The following is a 15,081-nucleotide window of genomic DNA, read 5'->3' as shown; positions in this document are numbered from 1 at the left end:
TTAGATTGTGCTTATTGTGTTCCTGAAAATGGTATAAAGTAGAGCAAAGGGCTAGTATCTTCTTTTGTATATGACTTCTGGATGTGGTAAATCCATGGAGACCACTTAATGAATGGTCAAGATCGTGCAAATGAGTAGGCCCACTTAAGAGATCGAGGTTCTTAGCTACTTCTCTACCACACCCACATATTTTATACTTACTAACAGTAAGTGATAGCTAATATTATAGATTGGATTAGATCTTTGGGAAATGACTAAAACCTAAGGTAATAGTGGTAGAATTGACTGTTTCATGGTTGCATCTAAAGAAATTAACTATCTAGATATGAAAAATGACAAAAATAAAAACAGTACAGAGTTCATCAAGCTCAAAACACCTTTCGACAGACATGCCCAACATAGGGTTATCAAAACATCTTCAATCAGGCTTTTCTCTAAAAAGCCTCCTAAAGCCGCCTTTTGGGTTTAAATAAATGGATCTTCAATCAGGTCTTGCTTATAGTTAGCAAAACTCTGTTTTAATTTTTTTCTTTCTTCAAAGAAACCATTTTATAGTTAGCAAAACTCTGTTTTAAAGAAATCATCAAAGGTGATTAGATATTAATAAGACTTGTAAATGAGATAATACTAATCTAAGTATCCTAATCTAATCCAACGGTAAGATTTAGTGAAATCTCATACATGTACTCTTATCAAAGTTATTGTTCTTTAGTTTCCTTGAAAACATATTTAGCCATTGGAATCTTTTTTCCCTGTTGTAAAATATTTGTATCTTTCTTTGAAAATAATAAAATCTTTTTCTGTTTAAGGGAAGATCTCAGAGGGTTTTCTCAAAAACAATTCGCAGGCTAGAGTACTATTAGATTGATTGTATATCTTTACCTAGATTTGTATTTATAATTTTTTTTCTTGAAACTTTACTCCAAAAACTTTTTTCCCGAATCCAAACTCTGTTAGTATGCTTATGAAAAATGTCACATGGACTAAAGTCATGGTTGTGTCTAACTTTTCTTTCTAAAAGATTATTCCAGTTCAATCTCATGTATTCATTGAATCAAACTTCAATCAGAGCATCTACTACCAGCTTTGTCATGACTGAGGGTGATCGACTCCTTTTTAACCCTCTCATTTTAGTAGGAAAGTTGGATTTAGCGACCAGAACCTTTACAAAATAAAATAAAATTATTACATTCGAGGGTATGTTTGGCAACCTAGAAAATATATTTCATGTAATATTTATGGCTCCAATTGTGAAAGAAGAGCTGATAAGGAGGGAGAGGAGAGACTTGAGAGGGCACGAGTGGAGAGAGAAAGATAAATCCTTGAAAACAATGAAAACATAAACCACTTCAAAATTGGGTTATCTTTTTTCCTGTTTCGAGGGGATTTTCATGCATACCATCTCCTTAATTAAACACTTTTACTCATTAGTCATAGAAGTGATAATTGGATTTGATCACTATGCAAAATTGTACAACACACTTGATTCATGACTAAAAAAGAAGAGAGTCTAAAAAGCATAAGAGATGACGGGTGTGGATCGAGCAGGGAATCATCCAGATTTTGCGTTAAGAGAGAACTGCGTAAACAGTTTGTATGATTGTGAGGGCCAAAAGGAGAGCTGCTGCAAGTAGGGCGACCAAACTCCAAGGGCTATCAAAGTACTTTTCCTCGAAGTTGATCCTCCACTTACGAAATCGACTCTGCCACTTGCTTGTTCTCTTTTCATAATACTCGTTCGAGGGGTTAGTCACATGCCTTAATGTAAATTTCGGAATGAATCCCATGTCATTTTGGATCTTTCGAAGGAGCTTAACAATCTCTTCACTATCTTGAGCGGTACAGATGATATCTTGTGACCTCATGGCACTCGCGTCCTCAACAGATTGGATGAGACCTCCAATGCAGTCAACATAAGAAGTGACATAGTGGCTTGTGCCAGTGTGAAGATTTTCAAAGGCCACGAGATTGAGGAGAATGGATTCAGTACAAGCATAGATGTTGATTAATGGGACGTAAAGGATGCCTTTCTCTTCGTTGAATGTAAGTCCGCTGAGGCCGTTTTTGTCGCTTTTGTAGAACTCCACTATGGCTTCTCTGTTATACACCATAGAGGACATGAGTGTCACACATCCATCTCCTACATGACGAACCATGTCTCCAACCATGCAACTCCTAGCAAGGTCCAACATGTTCAAGTAGGTGTTGGAGCCCAAGTCCGTGCCTTTTACTTCGAAGATAAAAGTTTCTACGTTATTAAGGAACTCCACCATGAGATCATTTATGTACTTGATACTCTGCATGTTCAAGTTAGAATATGGGTGACATAGTAAATGAAGGGGAGTCATAAATGGACCCCCAAATATCTTAAACTGACGCCCTATGTGTCTTTCTCCCCCTAAATTGACCCCCATATGAGAGAGAGAAAACTGTTGGTGAGCTTAAGCGCACCATTTTTTTGGTGCGCTTAAGTTGTTATAATGCCTCCCATTGGTGCGCTTAAGCGGGACCCAAACATTTAAACGAATGGGAGGCGTTATAACAACTTAAGCCCACCAAAAAAATGGTGAGCTTAAGTGCACCAACAGCTTAAGTGCACCAAAAGTATTTGTGAGCTAGAGCTCATATATGCTTATATGAGCTAGACCTCACTAACATAGGGGGCCCACATTGTTTGGATGATCCAAAGCATTCATTTGATAGGCCCTCATATAGACAAGGCGTCCCCAAAAAGTCAGCTCCATAGGATCATCCTAACCCTTCCATTTGTGGAGGGAAAAATGGAGAGATTTGTGGACAAACAGCATCTGTCCATTTTCCCTCCACAAATAGACACCCTAAGATGAACAAATGGAGCTGTTTTTTAGTAAACACCCTATCTATGATAGGGCCCATCAAATGAATGCTTTGGATCCCCGCAAAAATCTGGGCCCACAACTGTTTTCTACACTCGAGCTCAGATAAGCTATTTGTGCTCAAGCGCAAAAACAATTTTTCGTGTGTGTGTGTGTGTGTATACGGAAAAATGTTGCTACTCGGTCTTGTAGCTAAGCTTATCTACTCGGTCGGGTTAAATACAGTGGGGCTCACATTGTTTGGGTGATCCAAACCATTCATTTGAAAGCTCTTTACCTAGATAGGGTGTCCACAAAAAATCAGGCCCATAGGATGATCCTAACCCATCCAACAATGGAGGGAAAATGGGAAAAAATGGATAGACACAATTTGTCCACAAATCTGCCCATTTTTCCCTCCACGGTTGGATGGGTTAGGATCATCCTAAGAGTCTGATTTTTTGTGGACACCCTATCTAGGTAAGGGGCTTTCAAATGAATGGTTTGGATCACCCAAACAATGTGCCCCCCCCACTGTATTTAACCTGACCGAGTAGCAACACTTTTCCGATATATATATATATAAGGTGTGCGTACTCGGTCGAGTAGATAAGCTTATCTACTCGGTCGGGTTAAAAACAGTGGGGACCCACATTTTTGGGGTGATCCAAACCATTCATTTGAAAAGCCCTTACCTAGATAGGGTGTCCACAAAAAATCAGCCCCATAGGATCATCCTAACCCATCCAACAGTGGAGCGGAAAATGGGCAGATTTGTGGACAAGCTGTGTTTGTCCATTTTTCCTCATTTTTCCCTCCACTGTTGCATGGGTTAGGATGATCCTATGAGGCTGATTTTTTGTGGACACCCTATCTAGATAAGGGCCTTTCAAATGAATGGTTTGGATCACCCCAAAAATGTGGGCCCCCACTGTTTTTAACCCGACCGAGTAGATAAGCTTATCTACTCGACCGAGTACGCACACCTATAGAGAGAGAGAGAGAGAGAGAGAGAGAGAGAGAGAGAGAGAGGAAAGTGTTGGTGAGCTTAAGCGCCCAATCACATGGGTCCCACATTTTCTGTGGTGGTCCAAACCATTCATTTGCAAGGCCCTATCATAGATAGAGTGTGTACCAAAAATCAGCTCCATAGGATCATCCTAACCCATCCATTTGTGGAGGTCAAAATGGACAGACATTATTTGTCCACAAATCTGCCCATTTTTGTCCTCCACAAATGGAGGGGTTAGGATGATCCTATGGAGCTGATTTTTGGTACACACCCTATCTATGATAGGGCCTTGCAAATGAATGGTTTGGATCACTACAGAAAATGTGAGACCCATGTGATTGAGGCGCTTAAGCTCACCAAAGGTGGCGCTTAAAAACATAAGGGGCCTACTTTGTTTGGATGATCCAAACCACTCATTTGAAAGGCCCTCACATAGATAGGGTGTGCCCAAAAGATGAACTTCATAGGATCATCCTAACCCTTCCATTTGTGGAGGTTGAAATGGATGGGTATAAACCTCCATAAATCTGCCCATTTTTAACCTCCATAACTGGAAGGGTTAGGATGATCCTATGGACCTGATTTTTTGTAGGCACCATATCCATTTAAGGGCCTTTCAAATGAGTGGTTTGGATCACTCCAAAAATGTGGGCCCCTTATGTTTTGTGAGCCCCACCTCATATAAGCTATATGAGGTGACACACCTTAGGAACTCTACTCTCTCTCTCTCTCTCTCTCTATATATATATATATATATATATATATATATATATATATATATGAGGAAAGTGTTGGTGAGCTTAAGCTCACCAAACTTATGGTGAGCTTAAGCGCCCCAATCACATGGGTCCCACATTTTCTGTGGTGATCCAAACCATTCATTTGCAAGGCCTTATCATAGATAGGGTGTGTACCAAAAATCAGCTCCATAGGATCACCCTAACCCCTCCATTTGTGGAGGAAAAAAATGGGCAGATTTGTGGACAAATAATGTCTGTCCATTTTGACCTCCACAAATGGATGGGTTAGGATGATCCTATGGAGCTGATTTTTGGTACACATCCCATCTATGTAAGGGCCTTTCAAATGAATGCTTTAGATCATCCTAACAAAGTAGGCCCCAATGTGATTGGGCGCTTAAGCTCACCATAAGTTTGGTGAGCTCACCAACACTTTCCTCATATATATATATATATATGAGAAAACTATTGGTGAGCTTAAGCGCACCATTTTTTTTTTTGTGCGCTTAAGTTGTTATAACGCCTCCCATTGGTGTGCTTAAGCGGGACCCAGCGGGACCAAAACATTTAAACGAATGGGAGGCGTTATAACAACTTAAGCGCACCAAAAAAATGGTGCGCACAACAGTTTTCTCTCTCTCTCTCTCTCTCTCTCTCTCTATATATATATATATATATATATATATATATATATATATATGAGAATAGAGTTCCTAAGGTGTCACCTCATATAGCTTATATGAGGTGGCGCTTAAAAACATAAGGGGCCCACTTTGTTTGGATGATCCAAAGCATTCATATGATAGGAACTCACATAGATAGATGTGTGCCCAAAAAATCAACTTCATAGGATCATCGTAAACTTTCCAGTTGTGGAGGTTGAAATGGATGGGTATAATCAGGTCCATAGGATTATCCTAAACCTTCATAAATCTGCCCATTTTAACCTCCATAAATGGAAGGGTTAGGATAATCCTACGGACCTGATTTTTTGTAGGCACCATATCCATCTAAAGGCCTTTCAAATGAGTGGTTTCAATCACCCAAAAATGTGGGCCCCTTATGTTTTGTGAGCGCCACCTCATATAAGCTATACAAGGTGACACCTTTGGAACTCTATTCTCTCTCTCTCTCTCTCTCTATATATATATATATATATATATATATATATATATATATATATATATATATAACACTAAAGATAGAAATTTGGTGCTGGTTTAGAGTTGGTCTGACCTCATCCCATGTCTTTCCTTCATCAACCGCTACCAACTTGTAGAGAACAAGTAGAGGTACTTGGTTTTCAATCTTCAGCATGTCCTCCAAAATAACATCACCGATTTTAATATTTCCGTGTGTACTGAAAATAGCGTCATATTCAGTATAGTAACCATATTTTTCGTTGGTACATGTGCGCAAGATTTCGAGTAAGAAACATCCATCATGGAACATAAGCTCCAAGAATTTGTCTCTGTCTCTCCATTCATAGTCAAGTTGGTCATAAGAATCCATCAAGTCTTCCACAACTTCCTCAAGCGAGTTCACATACATAATCATAGGTTTCTCCGATTTCTTGAGTAAGTGAATAATAGCTCTGACCTTATGTTCCTCCACAGGCATAAGTTGCGGTTCTCCGTGATGATAAGGACCAAAGGAGACGAAATGAGGGTCGTATGCCTCAGTATTACGATTTCTAATAAACTTCGGTACTCTGTAAATACATCGTTTCTTCCAAAAATTGTCATTTCCAAAATCCATAGTATGATGTCGCTCTTGAAATTGTACAACCCAATGTCTTCTTTCTGCCATCGTTCCTTGTTGTGCCGTTCCTCCTACTTACCAATGATGTGTAATTCTTAACATGAGAAGCTAAATCAGTGCTATATATATATATAGTCATCTGAGATGCTTTTATTCTTTGTAAGGGGGGAGGAAGGAAAGAGTGATTCATTCCCTTTTAAGAAAAGTTAAAAAAAAAGAAAAAGCTACACTTATCTCTCTTTGTTGCTTTAAGTCTAAATGATTGAAGGGAAATACACTTTGTTCCCTCGTTGCTTTTGGTGAATGATGTGAAGGGAAATGCTGCTAGGCTGTAAAGCAAGGAAAGTGTGGTCCACTAAGAAGGAAAATGCTTCTCTGCTTTTGACCTGTCATTTTCTTTTCATTTGGGCATTATTGCTCTTTTCCAACGAAATAAGGTCCAATAAGATGAGATAGAAATTGAAGGACAGTAAAATGTATGCTAGGCAAGCATAAAAGCCATTTCATTTCCCCCCTGCTTCTTGTTGTTTTCTAATAGTAATTTATTTTTAATTTCAATCAGACGTTTACAAGGCAGCGAATGAGAGGGGTAACAGAAGAAGACTAGAGGCGGTTTTTGGAATATCTATGGGCTTTAAGGGTGCGTCGATCAATGTATGTAAGGGAGTTCGATTTTGGACGTAACCATAGCCACTAAATTAATTTGTTCATCATTAAGGGCCTTTTGTTTGTTAGGAATGAAAAACCAGCTACACGGGTGAATTCTTGGTCCATCTCAACAAAATTAATTTATAAGGGGGGCTGGTTGATATACTTATTGGACTGTGTGTTTGTTTCGATTTGTATTTATGGACCATAATATGCTTTGAATGTGCTGTCCCAGTTGACTGTTTTATGATTTAATTTGGGAAATGAATATTCTCCCCCTTTTCTTCCCTAGCCCACCTCCTTTTAGTGTAAAAAAGTAGTCATAAATACACTAACTGGGGGTGGCCTGGATAAAACGAGGGAGTGCGAATATATCACGTCCCTTTGTGTCAATTATGTTTAATTGTACCTCTAAGCCAGTTTGGATGCTGAGAAGACTTGGATTTGGATTTCTCTTATTTGCAGCCCTTTTCACGTTGTGAATTGGATCCGGATCAAATTCATGGATTTCCAAATCAGCGACTGTGAAAAAAATCAAATTTCCAAATATGCTGTGGAAATAAGTGATTGGAAATCGACAGATCTGAGAGTTTCCTTCACCCTCTTTGCTCCTCAACCTCTCCCCTCTAGTAGGAAGTACCCTTCCCTCTCTGTCTCCCTCTATATGAGCTGGCAAATCTATTCATTTTGTATTCAAAACTCAATTCCAAATCCAAATACAAAATATGTGGTATCCAAACGGGCCCTTGTTGGTTTTGTATTTGCCTCCTTTTCTTCCCCAGGCCACCCCGTTTTGTGTATTTATGACCATGGTTTGAAATTTCAATTGAAATCCGAAATTTTGGGTTTCAGTTGAGAACGAAATCGAAATGCTATAAACCCGAAACCCTATCGATCAGAAATTTAAGGAAAATCCCAAAAAATCTGGATTTATATATTATTTAATATTATCCCAAAATTTCAGCCAAAATAAAATATATTATTTAATATCTTCCCTGGTAATTTTGGCTTAAATTTTGTGCGACATAAAAGACGTTCTTAACTGATTTTGTTCGGTTCAGCCCGAAATTTCAAAATTTTGGCTTAAATTTTGGAACACATTCCCAAACCGAAATTTGAAACCATGTTTATGACCACTCTTACACTACAAGAGGGTGACCGGGGAAGAAAAGGGGGCGGATATTTCATTGCCCTATTGCTTTTCAAAAATTCTTGTGTCGTTGATGCTTACACATTTTGTTCAGTAGTATACCTACAAGAGTCAGGTCAGGTTTCAAGCTTTTTTTCTCTTTAAACCCGACCCAACCTAAGATTGGGTCGCATTTTTCAACCTAAACCCTACCCAACCCAAGATCCATGATTTCTAAACCCGACCCGGGTTATTTTCAAGTCAGGTCGATGCGAGTTGGGTAAAACCCGGCCCAAGTTACAACCGTACCGCTCTCACAACATTGGATTAACTAATATTCCATGGAAGAATTTTTCAAACATGTCCTTAGGGTACGCTCCAATGACTTAAAAGAGTTGCAAACCAGTCATTTATGGAGAAAGTAAGCACTTTTCCTCAGTAGTCATTAATTACAACACACTTGAATCTTGTTTTAAATAAGAAGAATAAAGAGACGAAAGCGTCAGAGATGGTGGGTGTGGGGAGTGAATCATCCAGATTTGTAGAAAGTGAGGACTATGTAAACGGTTTGTGCTATTGCAAGGGCCAAAAGGAGAGATGCTGCCAGAAGGGCAAATAAACTCCAAGGACTATCGAAATACTTTTCCCTGAAATTGGAACCCCACTTGCGAAGTCGTATCTCCCACTTTCTCGTTCTCTTGTAGTAATAGTCGTTCGAGGGTTTATTCACATGGAACAATGTAAACTTGGAGATGAACACCATGTCCTGTTGGAGCTTTTGCATGAGCTTGACCATCTTATCATAGTTTATACCAGCACCGATGATACCTTGATCCACCATCAAGCGACAATCCTCGACTGATCGGATGAGTCCACAAATGTAGTGAACATAGGAACTGACATGGTGGCTTTCACCGGCGTGAACATTTTCAAAGGCAGCGAAATTGAGGAGAATGGATTCAGTACAATCAAAGATGTAGAATAATGGGAGGCTAAGGATGCCTTCCTCTTCATAGAATGCAAGTCCACCGAGGTTGTTTTTTTGGCTTACTCTGAACTCCACGTTGGCCATTTTGTTAAGCGTTGTCGCGGAAAACCCAAACCAAATATTCACAGATCCTGTTGGTTCATGAGAAATCAAGTCTCCAACCATGTACTTCCTAGCAAGGTCCAACACATGCAAGCAGGTGTTGGAACCCAAGTCCGTTCTTTCTACTTCGAAGACAAAAGTAAGTACAGAGCCAATGAACTTTACCACGAGATCATTTATGTACTCGGTACTCTGCATATTCAAGTTAGAAATATGGGTGAAACACAGTAAATGAAAATAAAAGTGAGAAATTATAAAAATCTCCTAGTTTTAAATTTATCCGTGAAAATCCACTCAATTTTTTGTCCATTACTGTAAGTCTATAACTACAAGCTGTTTGTCTTAAATAATTTTAATTACTTTCTCTACTTATTTATTTTGTTAACAAGATTATTAGCATTAATAATGAAAAATTCCGAACATTTCCCTGCCTCTCTAAGTAGAAATCTTCTATCTCGTCTAGGTTTACTGTGTCTAAAGAGGAAAGAAATATTATAACGTCTCCACACGTATTTGCATTCCCACATGATTGGATGAATCAAACCATTCATTTTTTGTCAGTAGTTACATAGGTTTTGCTGCATAAATCCTCTCCATATGTTGATCTTAACCCTCCCATCTGAAGAGCTAGGTTTCTGAAATATGCCATCCCTAATTAAACAGATCGGATGATTAGAATCATTCATGTACTTGGATCAGAATAAATGAAGGGCATGTTGGAAATCTAATTCAAATTTGTTGGGGCCGCCTAAAGCCAATTTTATCTTGGATCTATGTAGAGAACATATAAAAGTCACGAACAAGAGTCCTTTTGTTACTTTATTCTTTTCTTTGTTTAATAGTTTTTATCCTCTAGAATCAGATGTTAGTAGGAGTGTGAAAACGTGTCTCCATATTAGAGGTTATCCGAATATGAGTCATATGGGGTTAGTATTGATAAAGAGAATCGTGTGAGTTTTGTTTGGTGGTTGGACATAGTCTATTTAAAGGTTGGATGGGGTTATATGTAAACAGTGTGTGTGTGTGAATGAAATAAAAGAAAATAGATACGTAGGGAATACCGTGTGTGTTTGTGAGTTTTTCTATTGCATCCGTAGGGAATAATCCTACTCCCGAAGGGGGTGGGGACACCCTGCGTCAAAAAATTTAAAAAAAAAATCAACAGGGTACAAAATATAAGCTTGCAGTGACCTAAATTCTGGCCCCAAAACTACTCTGAATAGACGGTAAAAATATGTCATAAAAATTCTGGCCCCAAAACTACCTTGACAGCTACAATTACCTTGACAAATTGAAGATACTCAACAACAAAAAAAATGGAGAGGAAGGGAGAGAAGGAGAAGAGACGAAGTAGTCCATGTCCTTTAGATTTTTGAGTTTTAAAGGTGGGTTTATGTCCCTTAGGTTTTCCCTTATATATATATATATATATATATAATGTTTATGAGGTATCGCGCAGCCTGGGCAGCCCTCTAAATACAGTATCTCCCATAGTTGGTTGACTCATCCAACCCATTCATTCTGTAGGTTATAGGTAAGATTATGGTTATGGTTATGGCTAGGATTATGGGCTATGGTTAGGTTTATGATTTGTGGAGGTTTTCAAATGGAAGGCTAGAAATTATGCTCCTATAGATTGAATGGTTAGGATTATGGTATGGAGATGGTTTCTTAGGAACAAATGAATGGGTTGGATGAGCCAAACTACATGGAGATGGTGTTTTATAGTGGATTGTTGAGGCTGCGTGATACCTCCGAAACCTCGCCCCCATATAGATTGAATGGTTAGGATTACGGTATGGAGATGGTTTCTTAGGAACAAATGAATAGGTTGGATGAGTCAAACGTGTGCGCGCGCGCGAGGGGGGGTAGGGCTGGCAATTTCACCTGGAAAAGCGGGGATCCGCCCCGCCCCGCCCCGGTTGGGGAGGGGATTCCCCGATTTGAGTGGGGAAGGAGAAGGGGGATGGAGTTGGCCCCGCCCCGCATTAATGCCATTTTTTTCTTGTATTTTTTTAAGTGTTTTTTTTTTTGGGAAAACTACTAGAAACCCCTTGGATCAAAACATATCTACAAGATTCTCCCAAAATTTTCATAATTTCCATTAGTACAGTTTTGTCCCTGACATAGCTTTCTATGTTTTCTTTTACCCATAATCCATTGGGCATTGTCCCTCATTATATTAGTATATTACCCTTAGAAATCCCTAAAATCTCTCCCTCGAATCATCACTGTAAGGCAACATTAAATTCTTTGAAAATCTCCCTCCCCCAAATAAAGGCAACATCTCTCTGATGAGTGATGAGATTTTATATGGTGTGCTCTCGTATAGTCCATTATTTTTCAAAAAGTAATGTATGGGCTACGCCAAAGGATGGTCCAAACCGTCCATTTGATAGGCTACAATTTAAAAGTACTTTACAGGCCACACCATAGATCATCCAAACCGTCCATTTAATGGGCCACAACGTAAATAGATTGCGGCCCAAAAATCATTTCCATAGGATGATTGCAACCCTCCGATCTATAGAAGGTACCAGCAATTCCTCTATAGATCAGAGGGTTGAGATTATCCTATGGAAATGATTTTTGGGTCACAACCTATTTAGGTTGTGGCCCATCAAATGGATAGTTTGGATCATCCTACAATGTGCCCATCAAGTGGAAGGTTTGGATCATCCTATGCCTATGGTAGTATGGTGTGCCCATCAAATGGACGGTTTGGATCTTCCTATGGTGTGGCACGTACAATACTTTTTGGCAAGTGGGATTGGGAATTAGGGATCTGCTAGGGACTAGTGATCAATTAAATGAATCTGAGAGCAACCACCTTTGTCCCCAGGTTAATAAAATGAATAAGACAAAATCTTAGCCTATGTGGGTTATGTGGCTACTCTCACATGCAACAGCCAAGCCGCAACATGCCTGAAGTGATTGTCCTTAGCAAATCTTTAGTTTTAAACCTAACATTTAACAAAGTAAAATGAGAAAGTAAAGTGATTGTCCCCGAAGGATGCGGGGCGGGGAAGGGGAGGGGATGGGGATTAGATATTCCCCGTGGGGAGAGGAGGGGGATTCCCCACCATCCCCGCAGTGGGGAGGGGAAGGGGAGGGGGAAAATTCCCCGCAAAGGGGAAGGAGTAGGGGACCCCAACATCCGACCCCGACTCACCCTGTTGCCAGTCCTAGGGGGGAGTGTTTGTAAGATAGAGCTCATATAAGCTTATATGAGCTAGAGCTCACACACATAGGGAGGCCCACATTGTTTGGATGATCCAAAGCATTCATTTGATAGGCCCTCATATAGATAGGGTGTACATAAAAGTTCAACTTCATAGGATCATCCTAACCCTTCCATTTGTGGAAGTTAAAATAGACGGGTATAAACCTCCATAAATCTGCCCATTTTCAACCTCCACAAATGGAAGGGTTAGGATGATCCTATGAAGCTGGTTTTTCGGGCACACCATATCTATATGAGGGCCTATTAAATGAATGCTTTGGATCGTCCAAACAATGTGGCCGCGCTATGTTTGTGAGCTCTAGCTCATATACGCTTATATGATATCCATATATGAAAAACTGTTTCTGAGCTCGAGCTTAGAAACTGTGTGGACCCACATTTTTGTGGTTATCCAAAGCATTCATTTGAAAGGCCCTTACAAAGATAGGGTGTCCACAAAAAATCAGGTGGTTAGGATCATCTTAACCCTTACATTTGTGGAGGGAAAAATGGGAAACATTATCTATCCATTTTCCTTCCCTCCACTTTTGGATGGGATAGGATGATCCTATGAACTTGATTTTTGGTACACAACCTATCTATGTAAGGGCCTTTCAAATGAATGCTTTGGATCACCCAAAAAATGTGGACCCACATGAGTTTTTGATGCTCGAGCTTAGACAATCTATCTGAGCTCGAGTTCGAAACAGTTTTCCCATATATGTGTGTAAATATAAATGTTGGCACTACTATGTTTTGATAATCGCACTATCTCACCTTGTCGTTTATTATTTAAACAACTGTCAAAGGTTAATACAATTCCTAAAAAACTCTTTGAAGCCAAATTTAAAAAAGAAAAGACAAGTTGAGTTTGTGTGCAATTATTAAAACAAGGAAGTGCAAATATCAATAGCACACATATGTTTGTACGTGTGTGTGTGTGTGTGGATAGATGGATATAACCCTAAAAAGCGAAATTGGATGGTAGATTAGAGTATGTCTAACCTGATCTCGTGTCATTCCTCTTTCAAAAGCTACCAACTTGTTGAGAACAAGTAGAGGTACTTGGTTTTCAATCTTTAACGCCTCCTCAAAAATAGCATTACGAACTTTAAGAATTCCGTGAGGGCTAAAAATAGGGTCATTATCAGCATACTGGCCATAGTCAGAGTCGTCGGATTTGTGCAAGAATTCTAGTAAGAAACATCCATCGCGGAACATCAGCTCCAAGAATCTATCCCCTTCTCTCCATTTGTTGTCAAGCTGATCATAAGAGTCCATCAACTCTTCTACAACTTCCTCAAGTGCGTTCACATAATCTGTCGTAGGTTTGTCTGATATTCTGAGTAGTTGAATAACAGATCTAACTTTATGTTCCTCCAGGGGCATAAGTTGCGGTTCTCCATAATGATAAGGACCAAAGGAAACGAAACTAGGGTCGTATGCCTTAGGATTGAGATTTCTAACAAATGGCGGCACTCTATAATTGTACCGTTTCTTCCAGAAGTTCTCATTTCCAACATCCATAGAATTATTTAGCTCCTGAAATTGTACAACCCAATCTCTTCTTTCTGCCGTCGTTCCTTGAGCTGCTCCTCACTTAACACGAGAAGTCAGTGCGGTATATAGAGTCTCTAAGATGTTTTTTTGTTTCTTAGGGGGAAACGTAAGAATGACGAAGAAGGAAAGAACGTATGAAATAGAAAAACCAACACTGATCCCTCAAATGATTTAAGGGCCTGTTTGGATGCCTCATGCATTTGTATTTTGATTTGGATTTGAGTTTTGGATACAAAACACATCAATCATCTTCATGATCATGTTTTAAGAGAGAGAGAAAGAGAGAGAGAGAGAGAGAGAGGGAGGGAGGGATGTCTCGCTGCTGCCGGAGCAACATCGAGGAGCAGCGATGGTGAAGGAAGTCGCCACAAATATTGATTTCCAAATAATGTCTCGCAGAGCAGATTTGAAAATTGGAATTTTTTGCACTGTTGTGCCTGATTTGGAAATCTAAGGATCTGATCTAGCTCAAAATATCAACTAAATCCAAATCTAAATCTTGTTGGTATCCAAACGTGGCCTAAGGGAAATACACTAGGTTTGTAAAGCAAGGAAACTATAGCTCCCTCTTTGTTTTAATGGATAATGATGTGATAGGAGGACAACACATCAATCTCTCCTTGTTGTTTAATGGTGAATTATGTGAAAGGAAATGCTGCTAGGCTCCAAAGCAAGGTAACGGTGGTCCCCTTAGAAGGGAAATGCTTCATTGGTTTTGACCAGTTTTATTGCTCTTTTTAATGGCCCATAATTTTGGATGTACTTAAGATAGAAGTAGAAGGAAATGAAAATGTATTCTTACCTCTTTACATCCCAATTTGAAATAACAGTCGAACAAAAATAAAGGGCTTGCCAGGCAGTTTCCGATAGAGATATTTGGGGGCTTACTTTTTCATGAGAGAAACGCCACCTTGTATTGGATTTTGTCATTTTCATTTAATTCATCTTGAAAAAGTGAGCCCCAAAATGGGTTTTTGCAAAATTGCATAGCAAGTCCCACATGAAAGCTTGCATTTCGAAATTTCAAATACTGGTGGGTGATCTAAACCATTCATTTCTGGTGCCCCGACATCGGTATACTGTG

General features: G+C 39.4%; 2 protein-coding genes across 2 annotated transcripts; both read right to left on the bottom strand.

Moving 5' to 3' along the window:
- Positions 1-1,301: 1,301 nt before the first annotated feature.
- On the bottom strand, positions 1,302-6,581 carry LOC143845525 (UPF0481 protein At3g47200-like). The gene is made up of 2 exons (XM_077353902.1): positions 5,823-6,581; positions 1,302-2,297 (listed from the first exon to the last, which is right to left on the bottom strand). Exons 1-2 carry the CDS (start codon positions 6,393-6,395, stop codon positions 1,569-1,571), a joined length of 1,302 nt encoding a protein of 433 aa, XP_077210017.1. The 5' UTR covers positions 6,396-6,581; the 3' UTR covers positions 1,302-1,568.
- A 2,072-nt stretch (positions 6,582-8,653) lies between these two features.
- Positions 8,654-13,964, bottom strand: LOC143892000 (UPF0481 protein At3g47200-like). The gene is made up of 2 exons (XM_077396481.1): positions 13,443-13,964; positions 8,654-9,406 (listed from the first exon to the last, which is right to left on the bottom strand). The coding sequence occupies exons 1-2, from the start codon at positions 13,962-13,964 to the stop codon at positions 8,654-8,656; spliced, it is 1,275 nt and encodes a 424-aa protein (XP_077252596.1).
- Positions 13,965-15,081: the final 1,117 nt, after the last annotated feature.

The sequence above is a fragment of the Tasmannia lanceolata genome, unplaced genomic scaffold (assembly GCF_043159265.1).
Source record: "Tasmannia lanceolata isolate RefF3 unplaced genomic scaffold, GAP_Taslan_0.1 ptg000015l, whole genome shotgun sequence".
In the NCBI taxonomy this organism is placed as follows: domain Eukaryota; kingdom Viridiplantae; phylum Streptophyta; class Magnoliopsida; order Canellales; family Winteraceae; genus Tasmannia; species Tasmannia lanceolata.
Note: the sequence above shows the minus strand (reverse complement) of the source record. Positions and strands in the feature narration are given on the sequence as shown.

Coding starts and splice junctions, on each gene's coding strand:
- LOC143892000 (XM_077396481.1), bottom strand. CDS start 13,964: ATGGATGTTGGAAATGAGAACTTCTGGAAGAAACGGTACAATTATAGA. Junction 9,407..13,442: donor GAGGAATGACACGAGATCAG/GTTAGACATACT, acceptor TTGAATATGCAG/AGTACCGAGTACATAAATGA.
- LOC143845525 (XM_077353902.1), bottom strand. CDS start 6,395: ATGGCAGAAAGAAGACATTGGGTTGTACAATTTCAAGAGCGACATCAT. Junction 2,298..5,822: donor AAGGAAAGACATGGGATGAG/GTCAGACCAACT, acceptor TTGAACATGCAG/AGTATCAAGTACATAAATGA.